The sequence below is a fragment of the Impatiens glandulifera genome, chromosome 1 (assembly GCF_907164915.1).
Source record: "Impatiens glandulifera chromosome 1, dImpGla2.1, whole genome shotgun sequence".
Classification (NCBI taxonomy): domain Eukaryota; kingdom Viridiplantae; phylum Streptophyta; class Magnoliopsida; order Ericales; family Balsaminaceae; genus Impatiens; species Impatiens glandulifera.
This window is the reverse complement of record NC_061862.1, coordinates 24,279,317-24,291,626: the sequence shown is the minus strand read 5'-3', so window position 1 is coordinate 24,291,626 and position 12,310 is coordinate 24,279,317. Positions and strand designations below refer to the sequence as shown.

Sequence of the window (12,310 nt, the reverse complement as noted above, 5' to 3'; positions counted from 1 at the left end):
AAATCAAAACTAATAGATACACATTCAAGTGCAGAACAATTTTTAACTATATCCTTCATACTTGAATATGGAATATTATGAAATTTAAACGTACATTATTGATAAATGCTCGAAGATCACTTGATTGTAGTGATAATTGGTGAAGATGATAATCACTCACCCTAAAACACATCCAAATAGAAACTCTTCAATTTCAGGTATGTTTTGCCTTATAGTACACAACCCATACTTTCTCTTCAGTATTGAAAACACAATTCTTCATATCATCTTTTGTCAAATTTTGTCGTATTTGTTGATAGTCCAATGTATGGATCACCGACAACGAGTTCAAGCCTCTGCCTTAATCTTATAAACTCGATGTGTTGGGTGTTTATGATTGCCCTAAAATATCGTCACATGGAGATTTTGGAGGAGGAATTGCAACATCTGTGAGCAGGATTTGGCTTGGATGCATTGATGTTGTACGACACATTGGGTTTGAACTGATAATTATATTATATACTATATAATATGCTGTAAGTTCAATTGAAGGAAATAATTTTTTTTTCTTTTTCTAGATACCTATGTTTAAGTATTTTCACCATCGGTAAATATACATTTGTATATATGTGTCATCTTGAATGATGATGTTGTTCTTAAAAGTTTATGTAATCTATTGTATTGTAAACTTTTATTTGTAAAAATATTGTCTAACTCGTTATAAGTGGTAGAGTGGATGGTTTAAGCACTTTACAGTTTAGTGATTTTTTTAATTTGTTGAAAGATTTTTTATGCTAAAATTCGTGTCTTTTAATATTATCAATGAAAATTGATAGGTTATAATAGGATCACTAAAATAAAATTAATAATAAAATTAATATTTTCTGCATTATTTATTTTATGCTTTTTTATCAACATCTTCTTATGTAAGAATTATATTTTATATTGTCATTCCGATCCTTTCTATTGTCATCACTAATTATAAATATGAGGAGTTGCGTTAACTTTTTAAATTCAAAATAAAAAATTACTTCAAACTAAGAAAAATCATTTTAAAAATATATCATTCTTAGTTTATAAAAAATATATTAATGTAGAATGAAATTAAAATCCTAATAAATTATCTTGCGTTTAGATTATCAGTAATATATATACATATAATAACTAAATAAAAACAAAATATAATAAAAAGTATGTATGTTGAAGACATTGATTTTAATAATAGATACATTAATTTTATGATATATCAACCACTAATATTATTATTATTATTTTAAAATATTATTACATATTAATTAGCGAATATTGAACTGAAAATAATAAAATTAACCAAATATAATAAAAATATCAAATATAATTTAAGAAAATTGTAGTTTGAATTGGGAGTGAGGTTAATAATGTCATTATTCATATGATGGTATATGTACGTCCCAATGAAATACTAGTTCAAATTGAGAGAGTGTTAATTAATAATACATCATTGAAATATAAGTTAAGTATATATGAGTGTGAGTATGAATGAATGAGTGTTAATAATATTTATGTCATCTCCTCGTACTACTAACTTCTTTGTCGTTCTTTGCATATTACGTTACATTAGAGGAACTTTATTTAATGGACTACAATTTGCTCACTCTCCTCCTCTAAAGCTACGAGCATACTCTGATGCTGATTGGGCTTGGATCGTCGATCCACTACTAGGGGTGAGCAAACGGGTAAACTCAATCCGTATTACCCAACCCATATTCAACCCAAATTAAATTTACCCAACGCATAATTCAACCCATATTATTTACTAATATGGGTTGGGTATGGGTTGGGTAACCCAAATTATTATTTTTTTTATTTTTTTATTTAACATGTATTTGACTGATTTAATACATTTTTAATCGTTTAACACGTTTTTGATATTTTTAACATATTTTTCACATTTTTGACGTTTTTAATACGTTTTGAAATATTTAACACGTTTTTCACGTTTTTGACATGTTTAATACGTTTTTTCACACGTTTAACATATTTTGACAATTTGAACACGTGTTTCATATTTTTGGCATGTTTAACACGTTTAACACATTTGACATGTTTTTCACGATTATGACACACTTAACACATTTTGACACGTTTTTGGCACGTTTAACACATTTTGACACGTTTAATATGTTTTTGACATTTTTGACACGTTTAACACGTTTTCACACATTTTTCACGTTTTTGGCACGTGTAACACGTTTTGACACGTTTAATACGTTTTCCACGTTTAACACGTTTTCATGTTTTCGACACATTTAATACGTTTTTGACACGGTTTAACATGTTTTTGGCACGTTTAACACATTTTGACACGTTGGACACTGTTTTCATATTTTGACATGTTTAACATGTTTAACATGTTTTGACATGTTTGACACGATTTACACGATTATGACACATTTAACACATTTTGACACGTTTTTCATGTTTTTGACACGTTTAACATATTTTTCACATTCTTAACACGTTTAATACATTTTTAACATGTTTAACACGTTTTCACACGTTTTTCACGTTTAACACGTTTTGACACGTTTTCCATATTTTCTACGTTTAACACGTTTTGACACGTTTAACATATTTCTCACATTTTTAACACATTTAATAAGTTTTTCACACGTTTGACGTGCCAAAACGTGAAAAATGTGTTAAACATGCCAAAAACATGTTAAACGTGACAAAACGTGTTAAAACTTATCAAAACGTGACAAAAAAAACATGTCAAAAATATGTTAAATGTACAAAAACGTGTTAAATGTGTTAAAATGTTAAAAACGTGTTAAACATGCCAAAAACGTGTTAAACGTGCCAAAAACGTGAAAATTTGCCCAAAATATGAAAAATGTGTTAAACGTAGCAAATCGTATTAAATGTGTTAAATGAGCCAAAACGTGTTAAACGTGTTCAACATGTCAAAAACGTGTTAAACATGCCAAAAATATATGAAAAACATGGTAACATGTGAAAAATGTGTCAAATATGTCAAAAACATGTTAAACATGCCAAAAACATGAAAAATATGTTTGAAGTGTGAAAAACGTATTAAACATTTGAAAAACGTGTTAAACATATCAAAAACGTGTTAAAATGTCAAAAACATGTTAAATGTGCCAAAAATGTGAAAACCGTGTTAAACTTGTTAAAAATGTGTTAACATGTTAAATATGTTAAAAACGTGTTAAATGTACTAAAAACATGAAAACGTATTAAACATGTGAAAAACGTGTTATAATGTGAAAACGTGTTATATAGAAAAATTAAATTAAATTTATATAATTTGGGTAACCCTAACCCAACCCAAATTAAATCTAACCCATACTCAACCCAACCCATATTAACCAACTCAAATTAATATTTTGGGTTTGGGTTAGGGTTGGGTTTGGGTAAACCCAAATTATGCTCACCCCTATCCACTACTAGCTATTGTTTATTTCTTGGCACATTTCTTTATCCTCTACTATTCCTCTCTTCTGAGATAATAATAGTGAAATGCAAATTGTTTATAATGATGTATTTTACGAACGTATCAAACACATCAAAATTGATTGTCATCTGACATGACATCATGTCATTAATGGTACCATACAATTTATTCTTACTCTTCACAAGCTCAGATTATCGACATTTTACTAAATCTCATTCACCTCAATGTTTTTAAGATTTAGTCTCCAATCTCAAGTTATTCAATTCTCTTCCACCTTGAGCTTGAAGAAGAGTGTTAATAATATATTATTATATTATATATTATTTTATATCTATTATATTCTTATAAATATCTATCAATATTTATAATTCTTTTATTGTTATAATTTTATTAATTAAATTATATTTCTTTCTATTTGAATGATTTACTATGCTTATTGGGTTGTTTCTTAACTAGCTAGAATTTAAGAAAAGTAACCTAATTTTTTTTAAATTGAAAATTCAAATTTCAAATGGGACTTTTATTGTTTAAGATGAATGAATTGAATTTGTCTAGTTAGAAAACTTCCAAATGATTTTACAATCAAATTACAATAATCAAATGGAAGACAAGAACTCAAATATGTAAATTTCAAATTTTGTTTATAACTCGAGTTACAACATAATTGAAAAACCTTCTCGAGAATAAATAAGCTTTTAGGTTGATGTAATCAAATTTTGCAGGTACTTGGAATTTTTTTTTTTAAATATTAGAAGCGTTGATGGTGGTTGTCCATGATAGATTTTGATTTAGGAGTTCTTCTAATCCTTTATTATTGTCCTCCTCTTCTCCATCATTAATATGTGAGTCTTTATAGGCATCCTAGGTGGTAGATCGCGGATGAGCGCTGGACAATCCTTGTGAGGGATGGTTGTTGACCTTCCAAACGCATGTTGACTCCTTTGTCTTGGGTCTTAGCCGTTTCCGCTTGGTTGGGTATGGGTCCCTACTTCCTGCACACGTTGGGTTGTGGCCTAACCTTCCACATGGGGCCAGGCCCCTATTCTAGTCTCTACTTGGGCTAGGTCGTCGCGACCTTATTCTGACCGTTGGCTACGGTGGCCGCACACAATGATCGCCCTATTCGGCGAACATTAAACTAGTATAGGACTTTTAGAAAATTATTTTGATGACTTTGACATAGGAATTATTTAAAAACTTTATTGTAGAGTTACAAATGAGTGTTTAGAATTATAATTAAAAATAATAGTAATTTTAAATAAAATATTTGTAAATAATAATTTTATTTTATTATAATACATATTTAATTATATATTAAATACCTAATAAAACTATACAAATAATAAGATTTATTAAAATATTTTACAAATTAATATTGTTTCAAAATCTATTAATAATTTTATAGATAATAATATACATATATATAATATTTTTATTTTATTTTTAAATAAAATAACTAAATTCATTAATTAGAGAGTTTTAATTAACTTTAAAACAAATTTAGCTTAAATTAATTATTTTTATTTTATTTTTATTTTAAACCAAATATATACTTTAATTATATTAAATTTAAATTTAAAATATACAATAATATTTTCATAATTTATTTTAAATAAATCTAACTATAAACTATTTTATTAATATAAATATTTTATTTTATAATAATTATTAAAATATAAGTTAAAGAAAGTTAATAAATATATTTTAAATTAAATTAATTATATTAATGAAATAAATAATATTTTAATAAAATTTTATAAAAAAATATAAATTAATTATTTTTTTGTAATGAATTATAAATTTTAATAATAATCTTTTGGGTAAATTATATATATATATAGAGAGGAGTGATAGAGTGAGGGAATTTGGTGAGGGAATTTGGTGAGGGAATGACGTGGCATCACCTGGTTGGAAGATGTAAAAGTGGGAGGAAAGAGAGAAAAGAGAGAAATTATTTGATTTTTTCAACGAATAAGATTATGGCACGTCATTCCCTCACCAAATTCCCTCACCTAATCATTTCTCATATATATATATATATATTAAATTAATTTAAAAAATGATATAATAAATTATTGTATTATTTATAACCTTTTAGATGTTTAATATTTTAATTTAATAATAATATATAATAAACTTAAATATATATATATATATATATTGTTTTAAAATTATGAAATATATATTTTATTTTGTATAATTATTAACGATTAAAATAACTTTTTCTACAAACAAAATTTACTTTATTTAATATTTTAAAAAATGATAATAAATTATTTTATTATTTATAATATTTTAGATGTTTAATATTTTAATTTAATAATAATATATAATAAACTTAAATATATATTTTTTATTTTCTTAAATTTATAAAGTTATATTTTTTCTATAATATTATTAACAATTAAAATAACTTTCTCTATACACAAAATTTACTTTATTTAATATCTAATATTAATGTTTCTCTATTATAACAACTATGTATTCTTATATAATTATTATTTTAATTTATAATATTAGGTTTATATTTTATATTAATTAATATATTTAATATAATAATATATATTAGTTTGTATAAAATGTTATTATTTATTTAATATTATAAATTAAAATAATAAATATATAATAAATATAATAATAAGGATAAGAAGGGTATATATATATATATATATATATATATATATATATATATATATATATAAATAATTTAATATGTTTATCTTTGTTTAGTTCAAACTGATCCCAAAAAATAATGATAGCTTAATTAGTAGTTATGCTTAACATGTTCTCATGGTTGTATATTATATTATCTATTGTTGTTGTCAATTATTTGTCTGCATTTTGTGTTTCACTTAATATTGTATAATGGGATCCCTTGTATTAATAGATCATGATATCCGTTCTTATTACATCAATGAATATGCCTATTTTCTTAATATTATATTAATATTGTTTTGATATTATGCATAAAGTTCAATCTAACAAAAATATTGTGTGTCTTATTACATAAATAAATTTGTCTATTTTGTTTATTTGGCTAATACAATTTTTCACTATTATCATCCATATTTAAATTATAGTATTTTTTTAAGTGAGAATCAAACTTGACATGTTTAATCTCTTAAATAAGATATTTGAATTCATACTAATTTTAAGATACATATAATTGTTATTGCGTTACTTATAGATGCAACAATTATTCTAGACGTAAAGATTTCAATTACAATTTGAGAGAATGGATAGTTTAGTTAAATTCAATAATTAATTTAAATATTATAATTTACAAGATGGCTATATATATATATATATATTATTGTTACCTTTCATTAATTCAATACAATAGTATACAATACAATAAATTATTTTAATTTATTCTCTTTAATATAACATAACCAACTAATTAAATTAACACTTCCTTGGTGCAAATAGCCAAATTGGTCTGTTGCCAGCTAAATTAATAGATTGATTTTAATTGGTCCATGTGACAGCTTCCAACGAACCTATTTAATGTCCCATCTTCCTTCCCAATTAGAACCAAGAAAATTAAAATGGCAAACACCAATAGCCTCATTCTTCTCATTTGCCTAAGCTCCATTGTAGTAATATCAGCCGATTGGAACATCATGAGCCTGCAGAATGCAAAGCAAAATGGCCTAGAAATCACCCTCAAGAACTACTGCGAAAGCTGGAGGCTAAATGTCGAGCTCAACAACATCAGAGATTTTGAAGTTGTCCCCGAAGAATGCATCGATTATCTCAAGAAATACGCCACTTCATCTCAATACGACATTGATTCTGAGAGGACCGTTGATGAATGCACCGTTTTCATCTCCACTTCCTGCACCCTTAGACTCGATGGAAGAGATGCTTGGATTTTCGACATCGATGACACCCTTCTCTCAACCGTCCCCTACTACAAGAAACATCATTTTGGGTAAGCTAGCTTTTATATTTGTTTTACATTCTTGAAAATTTATTAAAAAATGAATTGAAAACAGGGGAGAAAAGCTGAATTTGACAAGCTTTGAGGAATGGATAAGGAAGGGAAGTGCACCAGCTCTTACATCTTCTTTGAAGTTGTTTAATTACTTGAAGGCTAGAGGAGTTCAGATCATTTTGTTGTCTTCTAGAAGGGAATATGTGAGATCTGCCACCATTGATAATCTTGTTGATGTTGGTTATCATGGATGGACTTCTTTAATCCTAAGGGGACCAGATGATGAAGGAAAGACAGTTCAACTTTACAAAAGAGAAGCTAGGAAACAATTGGTTGAATCTGGTTATAGAATTTTGGGTATTCTTGGTGATCAATGGAGCAGCATTAAGGGACTTCCTAGTGCTAAGAGAACATTCAAGCTTCCAAATTCGGTCTATTATGTTGCTTGATTCTTCAATTAACCAACAATTCTCTATGTTTTATAATATTTATTCATGTTTTCAAATTTTTTCTATCTTTAAAGTGAGGAATTCTTGGTGAGAAATATTCTCATTGTCCTCATTGTAATTGAGTTGGGTTTGGGTTTCAATTTTCTTATGTTTGTTTGAATGTGTTAAATTTGAAAATAAAATTTTAATATTGCATTTCAGTTCTAATATTGCATTTCATTAACTTAGTTATAAGTTTTAAAATATTTTGATGAAGAGACCAAAAATCTCGATTTAGATTATCACTAATGTCACCCTAACCTGAAATAAGAATAAGATTGACTTTTAAAAAAAAAAAAATCAATATTCTCTCAATGAAAGTGCAGTCCTATTAATATATATCATTCTAAAAATCAAAATCAACTAACAAGGGTTTGATTAAAAAAATTATTACAAATTTTCAAACTCATAACTAGTCATGTGATGAAAATTAGTATTGTACTTCAAAAAATGTTTTAATCCATAAATTCATACTTTGATTAATTTTCATTTGTAACTTCTTAATTAAAGGATAGGTAGAAAAATTAAAAGTTCATTAAAAATGACTTTCTTTTTACCTGTTGAGGTGAGTATTACAAGTTCTAAGTCATCAAAAATAATTTTTAAGAAGTTAAAAATTATAAGTTTAATTTCCACTTCAAACATTTAAATATATGTGGAATAATGCTAGCTTGTTACATTAATATATATATATATATATATATATATATATATATTTTTATTTTTTATGAATTAAACCAATATAAAGAAAATAGAGTATTAGAAAAAAAGTTTCAAACAATTTAAAATGCCTTATTATATATGAAATATATTGTTAAGTTTATTAAAAAACGTAATAATTTTATAAGGAAAAATTTATGGGAAAAAAATTTGTGTTTTTGAGTTTACACAATGAATGAATCTAAGATTTTGGGTTTGAAGACGATTTTCGCCGGAAGAACTAAGAGACGATTTGGCGACAAGGAACTAAATTAAATTTAGACATTTTTCTCTCTTATATACACTTGATCAGGCTGTCAAAATCGAGAGTTTACGTAAAATCGTTGGTTAGTTGTAACTCGTAAAATTTAGAGTTTAAATGAAATCGTAAGAGTTTAATTTTAAAAAATAATAATTATATATTATTATTATTTATATATATAATTAAATATTTTATACCTAATCAATTTTAAAATTTATATATTTAAATATAAAATTACTTAAAAATGATAATAAGTAAATAACATAGTACAAACAAATTATACTATAAAATTATTTATATTAATCAATTTATTTTAAAAAATAGTAACTTTATTTTTTAATTTATAAATATAAATTTATTTTTTAAACGTAAGATTGTAAAATTGAAATTATTTATAAACTCGTAAAATCGTAAAATTTTATTATCGTAAATTTAAAATCGTAAGAATTTACCAATTTAAGAGTTACTTAAAATCAGACTCATTAACCTTATATGTAAAATTATAAAATCATAAAATTTTAAGAATTAACTCGAGATTTTAACATGTTTACGCAGACTCTACTTTCGTTTAATTGACGTACCACCCTGGCTCATTTTATAATAGGAGGTTTATCATTTTCTTGAAAAAAAAAAATGTAAAAGGCTGGTTTGGTGGCATTTGTTGGGCTCATGCGGCCCAATGGAACTGATTTTCTTGGAAGTTTCTCTTCAAACATAAGACCAGTGTCGGTCCTCCCGCCGCCGATTACTATTTTCTTTCTTCTTCAAATCAAAAGAAGATAAAGTTGAATAGACTCATATGGAATCCAGCGGATCCATGGCGTCTGGTACCGCGAATGAGGCGGAGACGACGAAGCAGACTCATTCTTTGCAAAGACAATGGACCTTTTGGTTGGATAACCAATCCAAGCCTAAGCAAGGCGCCGCCTGGGGCACCTCCCTTCGAAAGGTCCACACTTTCGAAACCGTTGAGGAGTTCTGGTGGTATAGTGTTTGTTTTACCCTGCTACAAATCTCATCATCGATCTAAACTTGTTTGTCTTTTTGTTATCGGTCGAGAATCAATCAAATCAATGAAACACAATTGAAATTCTTATTGATCATTTTTTGCAGTCTATACGATCAGATCTTCAAGCCTAGCAAGTTGCCTACGAATGCTGACTTTCATCTGTTTAGATCCGGAATTGAGCCCAAGTGGGAAGATCCTGAATGTGCAAATGGAGGCAAATGGACTGTAACCAGCAGTGGAAAGTCTAATCTAGACACCATGTGGCTTGAAACTGTAATGCCATTAACTTCTACAAGATTTTGATATTTCTTTTCAATAAACATCATAGTCCACTTCTTGTATGAATTTGAGAATCTCTCCAAGTGAAAAGTCTTCATTTGATTGGAAATTTTGTTACTTACCACTGAAACTGATTGATTGTCTTGATTTTAACTGATCAGCTAATGGCTTTGATTGGAGAACAATTTGATGAAGCTGATGATATATGTGGTGTTGTTGCAAGCGTTCGCCCGAGACAGGATAAAATTGCGCTATGGACCAAGAGTGCGTCGAATGAGGCTGCTCAGGTACTTGCTCCCTTCTACACTTGTATGCTGGATGTATTTCTGTAATGTGCCATTTTTATGTAAAAAATTGATTGATATGATTTTCTGTTTGTTAATTAGAATGTAAATAGTAGGATTGGGTTAGTGACATTCTTTTCAATATAAAGAGGAATTTTTTCTGTGTTTAAATCATAACCCAATAGGAGAACATTATTCAACATTAAAGTAGAAGACTTTCTTGGTAGAATGACAAAATGATACATAAAAAGTTATTTGGAACCTGGTTAATTCCTTTGAGATTGGATTGAGGAAAGATTCTGGAGGCTAGCAAAGTATCTAAGATTCAGAGTTTAGGAAAAGTTAGACATGTCTAAGTGATCAAAAGTCTTAGGTTTGATTCACATTAAAAAAAAATTGAAAGTTAGACATGCTTTCACTGGACTCAATATTTTTTTTTCTTGTGAAAGTTTGTCTGTTTGCGTGTTTTCTTGCTGTTGGTCTTATCCTTTTGTTTGATGAACTATTTGGAACAGATGGGCATAGGGAGGAAATGGAAGGAAATCCTTGATGTGAACGATAAGCTTACTTACAGTTTTCATGTAAGATTATGTTTAAGCTGATTTCTCCATGCTTATAGTTTTTGTTGTGTCTAAATCTCAAAAGAACCATTGTTGGTTTTCGTAGGATGATTCTAGACGCGACAGATCAGCAAAAAGCCGATACAATGTATGATGATGCCCATGAAGAACCTATAAGCTGCGGTAAAGAAAACATTTTACAGTTTGAATCTGTATTGTAAAATCAATAGCAGCCATGGTTGTACAATGTTTTTCCTAAATTCAACTAATGTATTCATATGCCCTGCCTTATTGGATTTCCATTTATTAAATTGAACATTCATGATGAAATTATCTGCAATTATTTAGTATTCTTTACAAATTATTTTGAACACCTTAAATGGTGTCTTCTTTATAATTGTTTTTATAATGGTGTCTTATTTTCAACCAACCATTACTAATAATATAATTGATTTTATGATGTCTTCTTTATTTTTGATTTCATGATCTCTTCTTTATTTGAATATATTATTTTGTAATCAATAATCATCTTTGTATTTCATTTAGTGGAAGTTAATATATGAAAGGATGAGAGGTTCTTTATAAAAAAAATTGTTGAATTACTATTTGGGTTTTAGCAGCTTTTGATATATATGGCAAAATCATTTGGTGCGTTTTCCTAAACTACTTCTGTCTACTTGTTCTTGTGACATTTTTTTACAGTAATTATTTAGTGTAATATATTTTATTAATTTAAAAATTTCTTGTTTTTTTAAGGAAAAAATCTCAAATAAGTAGAGGAAAATTAGAATTGTAATTAACATTTTTATAGACAATTTAATTTAGTTTTTGTCCGAGTTTCGATACAGTGGTTTTGTTCATAGTTAAATTAAAAGAGGTTAAATCTGTTTTTGGAGGTTGCGTGATTTGAAACGTTGGATATTGTTACACTTTGTTCAATAAAGTCAATCGGATTGAGTTTTGTTATTGTGAGAGTCTAAGATGTCTATTAAAAACTCATTTTTTGGTTGGAGTGTTATTTACGACGGGATTTTTACTGATAAAAGATGTATGCGGAATGATGTGATTATTTAGAGTTGTTGTCGTATTTATTACAAGGATGTGGAGACGACCTCCCATCTTCTTTACATTGTCACGTTGTAACAAATATTTAGAGTCTTTTGTAGAATTTGTTGAGTATTTATGCCAGAGACTATGGATGGCTATTAGGGGACATTGATTGAGGCGGCTAAAATAGCGAGACTTACAAGATAAATCTCTATCCCTTACTAGTGAACTATATGATTGGAAAAAATCAGAGAACATTAACAATCAAAGTATGTCGTTAATGCTCATTCATAATGTCATTATCATTAA

The 12,310-nt window shown here is 27.2% G+C and overlaps 2 protein-coding genes across 2 annotated transcripts; both read left to right on the top strand.

The window, feature by feature from the left end:
• The first annotated feature begins 6,980 nt into the window (after positions 1-6,980).
• LOC124920875 (acid phosphatase 1-like) lies at positions 6,981-8,020 on the top strand. Its single transcript, XM_047461447.1, has 2 exons — positions 6,981-7,370; positions 7,435-8,020. The coding sequence occupies exons 1-2, from the start codon at positions 6,985-6,987 to the stop codon at positions 7,820-7,822; spliced, it is 774 nt and encodes a 257-aa protein (XP_047317403.1). The 5' UTR covers positions 6,981-6,984; the 3' UTR covers positions 7,823-8,020.
• A 1,516-nt stretch (positions 8,021-9,536) lies between these two features.
• On the top strand, positions 9,537-11,294 carry LOC124921613 (eukaryotic translation initiation factor-like). Its single transcript, XM_047462285.1, has 5 exons — positions 9,537-9,806; positions 9,936-10,104; positions 10,272-10,397; positions 10,910-10,975; positions 11,061-11,294. The coding sequence occupies exons 1-5, from the start codon at positions 9,622-9,624 to the stop codon at positions 11,106-11,108; spliced, it is 594 nt and encodes a 197-aa protein (XP_047318241.1). The 5' UTR covers positions 9,537-9,621; the 3' UTR covers positions 11,109-11,294.
• The last annotated feature ends 1,016 nt before the right edge of the window (positions 11,295-12,310 follow it).

Coding starts and splice junctions, on each gene's coding strand:
- LOC124920875 (XM_047461447.1), top strand. CDS start 6,985: ATGGCAAACACCAATAGCCTCATTCTTCTCATTTGCCTAAGCTCCATT. Junction 7,371..7,434: donor TACAAGAAACATCATTTTGG/GTAAGCTAGCTT, acceptor AATTGAAAACAG/GGGAGAAAAGCTGAATTTGA.
- LOC124921613 (XM_047462285.1), top strand. CDS start 9,622: ATGGAATCCAGCGGATCCATGGCGTCTGGTACCGCGAATGAGGCGGAG. Junction 10,105..10,271: donor ACACCATGTGGCTTGAAACT/GTAATGCCATTA, acceptor TTAACTGATCAG/CTAATGGCTTTGATTGGAGA. Junction 10,398..10,909: donor CGTCGAATGAGGCTGCTCAG/GTACTTGCTCCC, acceptor TATTTGGAACAG/ATGGGCATAGGGAGGAAATG.